The sequence below is a fragment of the Peromyscus californicus genome, unplaced genomic scaffold (genome assembly GCF_007827085.1).
Source record: "Peromyscus californicus insignis strain IS unplaced genomic scaffold, ASM782708v3 Scaffold_8__1_contigs__length_139910024, whole genome shotgun sequence".
NCBI lineage: Eukaryota > Metazoa > Chordata > Mammalia > Rodentia > Cricetidae > Peromyscus > Peromyscus californicus.
Window position 1 is genome coordinate 66,949,774 of NW_026294606.1, and position 15,006 is coordinate 66,964,779.

The 15,006-nt window shown below is 43.6% G+C and overlaps 1 protein-coding gene across 1 annotated transcript in view; it reads right to left on the reverse strand.

The window, feature by feature from the left end:
• Positions 1 to 3,615: 3,615 nt before the first annotated feature.
• Positions 3,616 to 15,006, reverse strand: part of Cubn (cubilin) — a 225,852-nt gene continuing 214,461 nt past the window's right edge. The window contains 6 exon segments of the mRNA XM_052729218.1: positions 3,616 to 4,100; positions 5,522 to 5,757; positions 7,476 to 7,641; positions 10,464 to 10,645; positions 11,526 to 11,670; positions 14,502 to 14,707. Of these exon segments, the coding sequence (XP_052585178.1) occupies positions 3,993 to 4,100; positions 5,522 to 5,757; positions 7,476 to 7,641; positions 10,464 to 10,645; positions 11,526 to 11,670; positions 14,502 to 14,707 (1,043 nt within the window). The 3' untranslated portion in view covers positions 3,616 to 3,992.

The window sequence follows — 15,006 nt, forward strand, 5'->3', positions numbered from 1 at the left end:
CATCAGAGGGCAGTGGAAAGCTAGTTTCCTCCATTACCACCCCTGACCCCAGACTATGAGAGACTAGGTTGGATCACAGAAGACTGAATTAGAAAGCTGCTTCCTATTCTGTATTAAGCTGCTTATTGCTGGGACATGAGGTGTCGGGAAAAGGAAGGGGTGCTGGTGCCGAGATCTTGTCTTCTGACCTGGCCTATCTCAGATAGGATGCTTTACGGTCCCATTTTCCCTCAAGTGAGTGGTTTATCTATGACCTTGGGATTTTCTCAGTTCTCCAAAAAGCAGACATTTCCTTTTCTCTACATTTTATTTCATTTTTTGAACTACATTTGTATTTCCTTTAGGTTCCTTCAGAGTCATACAGAGTACAACTTTCCATTAACTCTAAACAAGGCTCGCTGCCACTTACCTGGTGACCATGCATTTTACATTTTGGCTTTATGGGCTCCTATTTAGGGCCCGGAAGGAACGTGTGTGTGTGTGTGTGTGTGTGTGTGTGTGTGTGTGTGTGTGTGTGTGTATCCCAAGCACTAGAATGCCAGTGGAAATATCAACTAATTATTTGATTGATGGCAATGAAGCTTTAGAATGAATCACTCTGGGAATGAGAAGGAAAAAAAAGTCCCTTACCACTTGCTCTGAGGAGTTGACTTAGGGTAAGTTTCACCAGATAAGAAAATTGAGGCTGAGCATGGTAGCACATACCCTTAATCTAACACTTGGGAAGTGGAGGCAGGAAGATTTTAGTTTGATGCTACAGGACAAGTTGAGACCCACATTAGATACATTTAAAGACTGTTAAAAAATAATGTGCAAAGGAATAAGGAAAGAAGAGGTGTGAAGGAAAGCAGAAAAGATGAGGAAAAGGGGTGAGGAAAGATGAGAGGGAAAAGGATGTTGCCGGAGATTTGATCACACGATGTGAACAGTGCCTTCTGATTGGTTTACTAAAGTGCTGTACAGCCAGTAGCTAGGCAGGGCTTCCAGGGAGAGAGGAACTGGAGATGAATCTAGGCCCTGGAGAGATCTCGTGAGACTGGGAACAAGTTGGACGTACAGAATGGGAGAGAGGTAAAAGCCAAGTGGCAGAATGTAGATAATTAGAAACAGGTTAATTAGAGTTATAAGAGCTAGTTGGGAACAAGCCTAAGGTAAAGGCCAAGCTTTCATAATTAATGATAAGTCCCCGTGTCATTATTGGGGAGCTGGTGATTCTAAGAAAATCTGACAAGAAAGTCTAATTCCAAAAGGATGGGGGAGGGGAGGAAATGGGAGGACATGGGAGGGGAGGAGAAGTGAGGGGAGGGGAAGGGAGGGGAGGGGACAGGAAGGGAGGAGAGGGGAAAGGAGGGGAGGGGACAGGAAGGGGAGGGGAGGGGAGGGTTCACACAAGAACCCAGGAAGGATGGAACTGGGAAGTCTGCATTGTGCAGTAGGGAGATGTCAGTTCATAGAAATCTGTGGCGGTCTTCATTTTCTCCTCAGTGTGTTTAGTGAGTATCACAGGATAGACATTCAATAAGCATTTATAAATGAATGAATTATAAACCAGAACCAGTGACTAAGAGATGGGGCTTCTCCAGAGAGAGCCAGCTTTGTCTCACTTGGTGTCCACAGAACAATGGTATCTGTAAGAGTGATTTCCACTCAGAGGGACCCACACTTCTCTCAGATGCATGCTAGTATGTCCAGGAAGTGGGACTACAGAATGATGAAGACCCTGGTTGTGTTTTGCTCTCTTTGTAGGGATGAATGCATGATCTTGCTCTTTCTTCCTAAATGCGTTGCAAAGGTGCAGAATGTGAGAAAGATTACAGATGTGACATGAAAATGTCTTGAAAGCCAGATCGAGCTGATGTATATCGTCATATATGTATCACTTTTGAATTCTGGTCTTCTTGCAATTGGTCCCTTGTTTCAGCTTGTCAAGGTCCTTTGGATGTAATGATGTTATCCATTGCTTTACCCTATTTCCAATACAGCATTATCTATAAACTGGAGACATATGTATAGCTAATGGGAGCAGGGCTATGTAAGGTGATAATACTTCATTGATGGAGTTGCATGTTCTGTACAGAAACAACTTCCCAGTATTGGAGTGCTCAAGTTAGATGAAACAACACTCTCTCATTCAGTGCAGGTCTTAACGACTTCACTTTGCTTAGTTAAACTGTAGTAAGTTTCCTTCTGTGACGTCATCTGCTCTGCTGGAGGCCATGGAAACCTCCAGAAAGCACTGGGTTTTCATGCAGAAAGGAAGCTAATATGCACCTCTCTTAGTTACCCATCTGGAAAAGTAGGAGGCAACAACACGCCATGGGATGCTCTCATTCTTGACAGAGCTGCATGGTGGTACTGCAAGGATAGGGCACCCAAGGAGGTAGTGCTTACAGGAGCCACACGCCCTAAGACAACACACCATGTCAACACACCGTGATTGAGAAGTGCGATTGCCACTACTCAGGGACAAGCTGGCATATGCAAGGCTTTGTTTTGTGGGTCTGTGCATTTTTATACTTGATAATAAATAGGATTGTCTACAGCAAATGCTCTATACTCTTGGCTTAACTTGAATAGAAATATATAGAATGTGCTTCAGAACTAGAACACTCCTCAGAACGTTATTTCTTTGAGAATTTGCTTTTACTCACATCTTTTAAACAGACAGAAACAACAAACTTCTACAACCAAATAGTCATTGATTCTCGTCTGTTACAGTAGTAACTTGAAACAAGGCATGAAGGGAAATAGGAAGGTGTTAAATAAAACACACATACAATAAGAACTGATGACCTGTGTGAGTTGAAGGTGTTAACTGTGAGGCTAGAAGCATGATGGATGTTTCCGCTGTAGCAAGTACAATGTGTGCAGTATAACATGGAGGGCGGCAGGACGCCAATGATGTGAAGAGAGTGTATGTGAAATTGAAGAGCCAAACAGCTGCTGTGCAATGGAGATAAAGGGCTGATTTTTTTTTCTGAAAATGTAATGTGTTGTGGTTGGCGTCTGACATGCCCCCACAGGCTCCTCAGTTTAAACAGTTAGTTGATTCCCCGCTAATGGTGCTGTTGAGGGAGGCTGTAGAACTTTGGTTTCTTGCTGGTGGTGCTGTTTGGGAAGGCTACAGAACCTTTGGTCCCCAGCTGGTGGTGCTGCTTCCTGGTTTTCTGCAAAGTGGGTAGTTCTGTACTTGGGTCTACTGCCTATTCCACCGTGCCCTTTTCAGTGTGATGAAAAGAAACTCTCTAAAACAGTGAGCAAAACAAACCCTTTCTTACCACAGACATGTGAAGGAAGAAAGAAGCACCCTTAGTGTGCAGAAGCATGACTGTGACAAATACCTGACAGATGGAACCTAAGTAAGAACTGCTAATGGGGACAATCTAGGACTACAGAGCCATGAGTAATATTGAGTGGAGGGTGCACAGAGATTCAACAGCCAGGCTAGCACAGAGTCCTGGGAATGATCAGTGGAAAGACCCAGCATGCATGGGAACGGAAGCTGGAAAGTTCATGATGGAGAACAGTTTCAGAGGTCACAGAAAATTCTTCTACCCCAAGCCACAGTGCAAAACCAAGTTACAGTGGGTTAAAAATGAAGACAATAGAACCGTACATGGTTTTTAGTAACGTTTATTACCTTGACTTTGACTTTTGTAGTGAAAACAATGCACATATGTGTATCACAATACAAATGTACATTAATATGCCCCAGGATATTTTGAAGAACTTCTTAAAAGATGCCAGCTAAATGGTGCATCCGGTAAGAATGGTGTGTACAGCTGAGTTGAACAAAGTTATGCTCTGTATTCAGAACACCAACTGTGAAAAATTCATTCCATGCTGTCTCTGGTAAAGGCCACAGAAGTTCAGTTCACTGTTTGATTGCACAGGCAGCCATGGGGATAAGGAAGGCAGAGTTCTGGGCAGGGTGGCATCTGACGATGCTGTGGCAGAGCCAGAGTCCTGGGCTTGCACACGGCTCTCCCAATTCAGCTGTCCCACCATAACTGGAACCCTGACAGCTGCGTTGTATACTCAGCATGAAATCTTATGAAGACTTGATTGGATGAAGCTGTGAAGTCGGCTATACTCGTATACTAAAATTGAAGGGAGAAAAGGTTAGTTTTTAAATTGAACATACTTCTAGAAATGTCAGCCTATTTAAAGTATTACCTATAGAAACTTTATGGAGTTTATATTCTGTAAGTTCTGATAGTGAACCAACATATATTTCTAGAAGTAACTTGCCAATAATTAATGCATTAATTAATACAACAGAATGCTTCCAGGGACAGGAGGCTGAGAGGTGATGGGTGGGGAGGTAATGATGAAGTCCCATTGGTCTTTCGTTTCCTAGATCTCTGAACTGAGTGTGAACAGTGGCATGCATCTTTACTGCAACATAAAGCACATGCAGATCATCACACTGACGCCAGCTGCTGGAGGAGCGCATGGGACCGGACATCTTATGCCAGTGTTTTACTTTTTTTCTTTTATTCTTAGGCTTTATGTTTCAGGTTAACCTCGTGAAATTTTAAATAAATTGATGATGCCTTTCATTTAACAAAATAAAAGAAAAAAATAATTACACATGGGAGGGAGTATATTTTGAAAGCACCAGCATATCCAGTAATATCCTTGGATTTAATGTGACACTGGTCTACATGGGAGTCATCTGCCTGCCTCCTAGTGCCCCAGGTCTCCTTCAGCTGCAAAGTCCAGAGTAAACTGTTCTTCCCACAGCACAGGCTGTCGACTGTGGGATCAAATGGAGCCGAATGCTTGGAAGGTACTGAAATACACAAACAGGAGCTGTACAAAGATAAAATTTATCAATTTATCTCTTTGATTTTATCCTGGGTATAATAGCGACAGGATGCCTACTGATCCCAAGATCAAAATTTCTCCCCAAGTAACCAACTTCCTGTGTGAAGATACAGTTAGCAAAAGGTTTCCTGGAGCGTCAGCTGTAGTCGTGGGAAGTAAAGGAGAACTTCCTTTCCGAACAGAGGGGCTTTGGTAAGTAATCTGGGCTCTACCCAGCTACGTAGAAAGTGTACCTAATCGGTGTGGTAAGATACTAGTGATAGATTAGTAAATGATTAGATAGTATAAAATATGCAGATATGTGTATATGTTCAAAGAAAGGTTCTGGTAATAGCATTCTCAAGCTTTTAAATTTTTGATGTACTTACTGATATTTTTAAGAATAAAATTTTACAACAAATTTTAAAACTAATTTATATATTTTTAATTCTCTAGGTTTCCAGTGATATAATGCTTGTCCAGTTTGATTGAAAGACTCGTGTGAATAATGAGGAGAATTATTAGAAACATATAATGCCCTAATTCTACAGGGTTTGGGGATGAGTGTAATATAACATATCTGCCACCAGATAGCGCTCATGCTCCCAAAATAGAAAATCACTGACTTGAGACTTTGTTTTTTGCATGTGCCTATACGGTTACCGTCAATGTTGAAAAATCACATGTGAAAATCTAATAATGTTTTACTCACTATTCCACAGTATGTTCCAAAGGATGGTGAGCTGTCGTCTGGCCCATTATAGAAAGCGAGGTAGTTGTGGGCACAGTCTCCTGGAGGGTTGATATTGACAAAAGGGAACCTGATGTTGACAGGTCTTCCAGAAGGGGCAATGATGGTCCATTCACAGTGAGTGTTGTTGGAGTAACTGCCAGGATAGCCAGGGCTGGTTAATATACCATTGTCACTAAAAAGAGTTCCTCCGCAGCCTGCAAGGAAGGAATAGAAAAAGGTTCCATTTAGCAAACGATGAACCATCCCACCTGCTTTCCCACACGTGCAGGCAATGGAAGGGGCAGCTTTCATCTTCTTAAGGGGGCAGAGAGTCTGCAAACATGGCCAGGCACTGCAGAAACCCTCCTCTTGGTTAACAGCCCCTCCAGGCCCATTCCCATGGGATATTCCTTTCTCGATGGTCTGTGACCCAAGGTGACTTCTCCCAGGACTGCTCTTTGCTAACTCAGGCTGGGAACAAACTGGAAACCAACACAGTAGTTACCCAGAGAGTCAAGTCTCTGTTTGCATGCTTTGAGGGTGCAACAGGCTCACAAACAGAACAGGTAACCGTGGCCAGGAAGCCAAAACCAAATCAAGTTCTGTGGCACACCCAGACTGATATTACAGCCTAGATGCTACAATAAAACTGATTTTTATCAGGCCTAAGCTGACAGTTCTAAGACCTAACCAACTTCTGAATCTAGTGTGATGCCTTTACCAGGGTCTCCTTTCTGTGGGCTCCTATGTATAATAGCGGCAGGATGCCTATTGGTCCCAGACCAAAATTTCTCCCCAAGTAACCAATTTCTTGTGCAAAGAGAATAGTTAGCCAAGTGTTTCCTGGGGCCTGAGCTGTAGTAGTGAAGAGCATGCTTCAAGTCAAACTCGTTAGGTCTCGGTGTCACTTTACTTCATTTGTTCATTCGTATACCAAAGCTGCCACTAGAGTAGACAAGGGGATCCAGAAGAAACAGCCCAGGGTGATGGGACAACTTGATCTTCCTACTTCATTCCCTGTTGATTTCTTTTTTTGTTTGCTTTTTCTCTCTCTCTTTTTTTTTAATTTTAATTTTTCAAGATCGGTTCTTACTATGTAGGTCAGGCTGGCCTTAAATTATGACCACCCCGCCTCAACCTCCCCAAGTGGAGGATTGCAGGCCTTTAACGCCAGCACAGCCAGGACTTCCTCCTTTTATCTCCAGTTAGGGCAGTTAATTACTGAGCTGCCTTTGGGTGTAGAGACTTGGCTATCTGGGACTATTGGATGGGACCCTCTCTTATCCTTGAGCACTTAGAATATTCCTTTTATGATTTCTATTTCATAGGTTTTCAGATATGATAGACCTTTTGTAAAGGTATCCCTCCTTTCTTGAGCTAAATGTGTTCACATGACTTATATTTCCCACTATTTAAAAAATAGGCAACCAAACATTCAGGAAGATAGTTATCCTGAAGAAGAAATGATGATATAGGACCGCCACCAAATGACAGGAACCAGGAAGAGCACAACTGCTCATGTATGTGCACACCATCAGGAGCATCTGTGTGCACACAGTTGGCTGCTCATTGTGTACACAGTCAGCTGCTGGTACACACACAGATGTGCTCCCGATTCGGCCTTTTGGTAATTTCATTCATTGAATTCTCAAAGAGACTTCCTTGGTGATCAAACCAGAAGACCAGGATAAAGTTGACATGAGAATGTTTACAGTGTTGGCCTTCTCAAGCTTTCTACATGTAAAATGCAGTCTTTTATGTCATAGGAATGATAAACAATTGTAGGATTTTGAAAAATCGGTACTTTCATTGTTTAAAAATCTGAATGTTTGACAGAAAATCATCAGGTGCAGTTCTAATGTGAAAATGGCCTTTAAATCTGAATTCCTATTTCCTATGGACACTTGGCCTAGCCTCACAGTGAGCATCTTACCAGATGGAGAGGAGGTCCAGATAATTTCGTATCCAGCGGAGGTGACTGAGTTATCGCTCTTAAACCGCAGATACAGTTCGTTGCTCTGAGAGAAGATGGGGTTTGGCAGGAGTGTTCCACAGTGCTTGTTAAGCAGCGGTGAGCTGCTGTTGCTGCCATTTCTTACCTGTTAAAAATCACTCATTAGTTATCTCATCCATGTTATTCCTGCTTCAGTTTATCATTAGCACGTGAGACAAAGTCCAGTAAGTGTTCTGTCTGTATTTTGAGACAGTGTCCCCTCCCTAGCTCAGTCTGGCCTCAAACTTCCATTCTTCAGGTTCCAGAACACTGGGATGAGGCTTTACATACCTAAGAACGGAGGATTTTTCTGTAAACACAGGGGAAGTCACCTTCATTTGTAAAGGAAAAAAAGTTAGAATTTCCATCACACACCATTTGCATTGGGATTTAGAAAATACCCTTTGAACTATAGCCATGGAAACATCAGGCATCCTTGTGATGTACTGGCGGGTACCATGGTCCTCCAAACTCTGCTATGTATGCAGACATTTAAAGGGATGTAAAGTGAGTTTTAAAGGCGGGGTGGGCACCAGTGGTTGGACTGTTTCCAGTCATTATACTTTATTCCTGGTAGACAGTGGTTGGTGCGGTATTTCCCACTGAAAAGCCAACAGTGGCTGCCATGTACGAAGTATACCAAAGCTCAGAAACAGCAGGTCTTTTCCATGTGGGAAAAGGAAATGGTTCCATGCACCTATAATATTTCTGACCCTGTGGAGTTTCTTTTCCTCTCAGGCCTGGAAGAGAGACAGGAAATGAGTGGGGGTGGGGGGGAGGGTAGGGGGAGGGTGGGGGCGGGAGGATAAGCACCTGTGATATCCTGCTGTCTACTGTGTGTTCTCAGAGCACTCTAGAGGCTTCACGTGTGAATGGTTTTAGGCAATGGGTAGGCCGTGTGTGGAAGAGATGGGTTTAGCATCTATGTGTTTAGAAACCGAGAAGCCGCCCTCCTTCCCTTTCGGTTTCCACAGTTCAGAACCTGGCTGGCCTGTTAGCTTCCGTCACCCAGCCTCTGCCAAGGTGAAGAGGGACTCACTGGGTGAATGAGTTGGCCGGGGGGGGGGGGGGGGGGGGGGGGGACGACGACATGGGGACAGGGGACTTCTAGACCTAGGCAACAGTGAGTGTTTATTGTTGGTTTCTTCCGCTAAACGTTTAAACAAAATGGCTCTAGGTGGGACAGCCTGGCCTGTTATCTCCAGGTCCATGGGATAGCTACCATATTTAAGTTGGAAGGCCTGACCTGCCACCCCCTACTCTTGACTTTGAGTTTCCTTCCCTTGGGATCCTCCTCTTAAGTCACTGCTGAGGATGAGACACATACAGCATGGAGCTTGCCACGTTCACTTTTCTAAGAGAACGGGGTAATGCAGAGCAGAAGCATATCTGGGGAGTAGAGAGGGAGTCGGAGGTACATTCGTTCAGAGTAGGGTCTGGAGCAGGGCCCTCTCTGCTAGCAATACACTGTAGAGTTCCCATGAAAGACTTCCGTTCCCACCATAGTTAACATGAATGGAACACTAGAGCTTCCTGCGTACAATCCTCTTTGGAGCACCAGACTCAGATACGTTTGACAGGCCGTGTTATAACTTTCTGTCTCTGATAATGTAACAGGAAGTTCCTCATCCATTCTCTGGAGTGGAGGGGGATGTCTGGGTGGCATAGTTCTCACCCTCCAATGCTAAAAAGCAAGACTTCACTTCCCAGCATCCAGATGACAAATGACCAAGGCTAAGTAGGACCAGTAAAAGGCAATGTGGGTTGGGGATGACTCCGAGTTAGCAGGGGAGCCCACCCCTTTTCTATGTCACACTCTTCTTGTTTCTGCTTAGCGCTTCATAGAAACGTTTGATTTTGAGGATGGATAAGCATGTGAATCTGAGTCTAACATCTGACTAGCACAAACAACATGGCTTCTCCTGCCATGGAAAGTATCCCATGAGGAAGACATGAGCATTCCCTGGGAATTCACTATTTGTGAAGGATACTGATTTACAACAGATTTGGTTTAATACTATATGGGGAGCTTTCCTACATAATAAGACATCAGGAAGCTTGTGGGAGCTGAACTTATGTGCAAAGACCATGTCCAGAGATACGATTCTCCCTCAGGTTGAGGACCACACATGGGGTGAGTGGGATAGGATGGTACTGAAACAAGATAGCTGGGGATGGGCTGGTGATCTGTTAGCCTGGAAAAGGAACATCAGAAGAAAAGAGGCCCATGAGCCTGGAAGTGGTTTATCCCACAAAGCTCAGACCATTCTGGAGAACTTATTTGGAATATAAAGCTAACCAAACACGGAAATTTTAACTGCTCTGATTTGATTAATATGCATTGTCTATGTGTTTGCGATATCATACTGTACTCTAACTACGTGCACAGTTAAAATAGTGATTAAGCTTTTATGGACCTGATCAAAGAGGCCTGTAACAAAAGGAATAAATAAATCTCTGAGTTAGATGTGGAGGCTGTGGACATCTTTCGGAGCCTTTCCTGTATAGCCACAAGGCCAATCAGGAAGTTTTAGATTCAGTGCTGGCATAACACAGGTGCTGCACCCATTTAATGCCCCTAGGAACCAATGTGTCAAAACCTTTACATGTAAATAATGCCATCGCCACCTTGCCCTTGGCGTTCTCACTCATTCTGCAGGTTAGAACTCGGATCTAACTTCCTTGAAAAAGTCTTCTCTTCTCTTTTCCCTTCTTGAATGTTGTTTCAACCGACTGACACTGTCATCCATACTGTACTTCCAGTACTGAAACTAGAATACGCTCAGTACACATTTATAGAATGAAAAATAACGATTAACTTAAGAAAATGAAGAGAGATGCATTAGATTAACATCACTATAGAAAAATTCTTAGCAGTCTTTCATCTTTTTGCATCATCCATTTAAATTACATTCAAATATATATTACCTCCAAGAAATCATGCGTGCATTGTCTTGAATCTTCCAGTTGAAACCAATAGAAAAAGAGGGAAATGGTGTTGTTCTGTGGGGCTCTCAGAATAATGGTGCAGTCCAGGTTATTATCATATACTTGAGGCCACCCAGGACTCTTCAGAGTACCAAATGCTTGGTTGTATTCTCTGTTGCAATCTGAGATAAAAACAATATTCATAATTAATGTGCATACCCACATATTTGATGTTCTTTCATCTTGACAATTCAGTGTTTAAAGTCTACTGAATCTGAGCAAAGTTCAGAAGCTACTGCAGCCCTTTGGCTGATATTTGCGAAAACTGGGACCTGAGAGATGGTGACAATTTGAGAGATGCTGAGAACCGCATATTCACAGCTGCAGTGCCGTGCCTCGCTAATGTGGAACAACCTCCATGTGAAAAGTGTGAAATGCCCGCACCCTTTGAAGAACACTCCAGCATCTTTGAAACCCTCCTGCTCACAGGGAGGGAAAGTTCGAGAGTCAGTGCTGATATTTAGACCTTTTCTAGACCCAAAGACTCAACCTCCCAGATACTATCTGCGTTAGGTTTTCCTTTGGTGAATTGTCAGTTCTGATACAATTCACATATTTCTTTTTACCATTTTATTTTGTAAAATAAAAACCAGAAGCAACTGTGTCTTTGAATCAAATGCTGCTTTGGTTTTAATCAAGTTCAAAACAGTTCTTACATGAAATATTCTTGGCAAGCACTTCTCGGTCACCAAAATCAAGGAACTTCTTCAAAGCACCGTGGTATTTACAAAATAATTTCCTAAGATATAGTGATTCCCACCATTGTGGCCACACCAAAAATCTGTGAACTGTGAACTTCGTATAAGTGAATAGCGTGCTATGAGAGATACCTTGAACAGCTTAGTTTTTCAATTGGCTAAGTTAGGCCTGAGTCTCAGTTGAATCTTACTTCGGATGGGTTCGTTTTACCTTAACAACACCTGATGTATTCACAGGAGTCAGTTCCAGCAATTCCTGTCCCCAAAGCTGCTTTCCCCCATAAGCATGAAGTTTTAGGCTCACCTGCAATCTGATAGGTGAAATGCACTCGAGAGTTTGTGTTCAAAACGTCAGATCTGAAAACGACCATTGCAGTCCTCGTTGAAGAATAAAATGCTGGCAGGGTTGTAAAGTTGGCACTGCAGAACTGAGTCACTGGTCCATTTCTCTGAAATGAAATAGAAGCCACATTGCCTGAGATTTGGTTTCAGAAGAGGGCAGCCACACTAGATAGTAAACCGTATTTAACATGTGACTTTAGTATCCAGTGATGAAAACCAGCTCGTGTCTCCAGTGTCCAGCAGCACTCAGCATTAGCAGTGCCCCACCTTTCCTAGAGGGATGGGAGGTAAGGAGCAGGGTTTCTTCGAAAGCCATGAGCAGACTCTTCCCTACAGAAAACAAGATTGTTCCCTCTCAAGCCATATCGCAGCGAAAGCAGGTGTTTTGTTGGGAGCGGAGCCAGGCTGTGGGAGTTCCCTACAGGTCTCTCACTTCAGCCTCTCCCACAGTCTAGAGTTCAATTACATTAGCCAGAGTTGGTCATACTCCTAAGAGCATCCCTTTCCCGGCATCCCTGGCAGTCAGCACCTGTAATCATGTCCCCATTCTCTTCAGCAGCACTTTGGAGCCCTTGTTCCCTCTCAATGCACAGGGTAAACGTCTAATAATTTCTACACAGATAAGCAAGTACCCCAAAGGCAGCACCCAGCAGCCCCTGTCACATTATGCATATGGCTGAAATACATGCAGTTCTTGGCTCTGTCTGAAGGCACAGGCTCCAGCCCTGCTTCTAGACTCCCGCTACTGGTCTGTGCTCCTACACCTACCCTTAGCCCACTCTCTTCTGTATTGACCTTGTCCTAAGTTTGTCTGCTACAAACTCTAAACTTAACTGCATTGCTAACCCCCCAATGTTGACATCCCAGGACTTTCAACTTTGTAGTCCTACATGCATCTCAGGTCTCCAGCAGCCTCGTGAAGCCTTTCTCCACAGTTCACTGGGTGGAAGAGGTGCAGGGTGGTGGGAAGGGTTCTTTTGTGTTCCTCATTATGTCATCTATCCTCTGTGGTGGCTTAGCTCCTAGTCATTTCCTATGTCCTAGGCTTGCTCTGAGCCCTGAGAGGTTTTAAGTAGTTTTAGAGACAGTGCACTAAACACCCTCCCTTTGAACTTGACAGGGGTGATACTCTTTTCCACTTTCCATGGTTGTCTACCCCAGAGCCAGCTCTCCACCTACACCTTCTCCAGTGTTCCCACGCCCACCAAATAAGCCTTTCATGATCTTCCAACTAGCTTCTCCTTCTACTCTTGGAGAACTTGAGAATTCCATTTTTCCCCAACTCATCTATCATTTTTGTCTTTATCCCCTATTTGTTCACTGTATTCTCCTTTATTCATTCAGTTTAAGCATATTGTTAGTGACGAGAAATACGTATTTCTCATTGTTGAGAATACATAGTGTGTTTTTCATTATAGCATCTATCCTCTGTGGTATATTAACTCGTAGTAATTTTCTATGTCCTAGGCTTGTTCTGAGCCTTTAGAGGCCTTGAGTATTTTTATAGACAGTGCATTAAAGATCCTCACTTGTATTATTTGAGGCCAGTTCAGCTGATCTTATATCTCAGTTCCCCCATACCCTTTACATGCCTTTTTTGGTGCTCTGATGAGGAGTCTGTCCTGATTCCCCTTGTTCCAGCTTCATAAAGTGACAGGAAACTGAAAGAACCTTGACGCAAAGGGTCTAGTTTCACTTGGCTCTAAGTCATCCTCGTAGGCTTCCACTGGGAACTAGGAATTCTGTGCTGACAAGTGCTGTGGGTGGAATGTCACTAACCTAGCATCTCAGCCAGCCCGGAAGCCTAAGAGTAACCCGGAAGCCTAAGAGTAACCTGGAAGCCTAAGAGTAACCTGGAAGCCTAAGAGTAACCTGGAAGCCTAAGAGTAACCTGGAAGCCTAAGAGTAACCTGGAAGCCTAAGAGTAACCTGGAAGCCTAAGAGTAACCTGGAAGCCTAAGAGTAACCTGGAAGCCTAAGAGTAACCTGGAAGCCTAAGAGTACACAGCATTCAGCTGGTCTCTAGCTTGTGCATCTCTGACCCTCTATCCCAAGTCAAGCTTGACTTTTACCTCCTCCAGCAAGTTAGGGACACGTAAGAACCAGGGAACCCCAGCTTTATAATGAGGAGGGTTGAAAACTCAGAAGGTGACAGCTAGAGCTCTGTGACTGCCAGGCACATTTGAAATGGCCTTCTGAGAGTACACGGGTTAGCTGTTCCCTCAACCACAGAGACCACCCAAATGTTTCCCAATAGTTTCAGGGTATGAGCTCAGCCCATGAGCCCTGCCTGAACTTAAATATTTTCTCTGGCCACCGTGTCATTACATTCCTCATTCCACTACCTATCAAGGACATAATCACGCGCAAATCTCTGGGTCTTTTACACACCAGCTGTCTTGTCATCTTTCCCCATGTGAAGTGAAGACTCAGCTATTTATCTCTTTGAGCCCAAACAGCTTCTGTTCCCCCTTGTTTATTCTCTCACATTGACATAAGTGTAACCCCACTAAGCCAAACGGCCTCTTAGCTGGTTTTCCTGTATTCTGTATGGATCCCTTCAGTTCACCCTGTACATACCCTGCTGGCCACAGATGTGGTTCTCCAGGTGTGGCCCATGGAGCTCTGAGATTGGTGGCAGAGCACAAGATATGCTCATCAAACACTGATGAATGTGTGTTATGCTGATGAATCAATGTCTGAGGGAGGGGGAGGCCCTAGGGAGGTGCATTTTTATCAAGATACCCGGGTGATTCTTAGACACAGGACAATTTGAAAGCCTCTTTCTCACAGGACTACATTTAAGTCTCTCAGTATTATAGAAAGGAGGGTTTCATCTCTTGCTGAAAAAAAATACAATTCTAGAAGTAACGGGGACTTTATTCAGCTGTGGATTCATTACTTACAGATGTGATGGCCACCATTCTGGGGTCTTTACCTGTGGTGAATCCTGAAGCTCTAAGTAGCTCTGTGAGCAGTCTTGTGAGGTTAACTGTAATTCCCACACAGTGATCTTGATCTGCTTGTGTGGAGGAGCCTCAATGACCCAAGTACAGGTGGAAAATTGTCGTCTGATGTTTGACAAATGAGGTGACGATGCGTTTTGTGGGGTCAAAGTTGCAACATGTGTTCCACCACAAGGCACTGAAGAGAGGAGAGAGAAAACATGTAGATGTTTTAATTGTGTCTAATTGTACATACCATCTTTAAAATCTGCCTCTAGCCTGGCCCACAGAAATGTTTTATTATTCTTTTAAGGATTTGAGTTTATATCCTAGTGATGAAGGGCTGCAATCCCAGCTCCTTGCAAGCCTGATGAAGGAGGATGAAGTTCAAGGCTAGCTTGGCAGCTTAATGAGACTTCGTTAAAGAAAAGCAAAAGAAGAGCAATGAATGTAGCCCACATGTGTTTAATCATCCACTAAAATTGTAATTAATTTGAT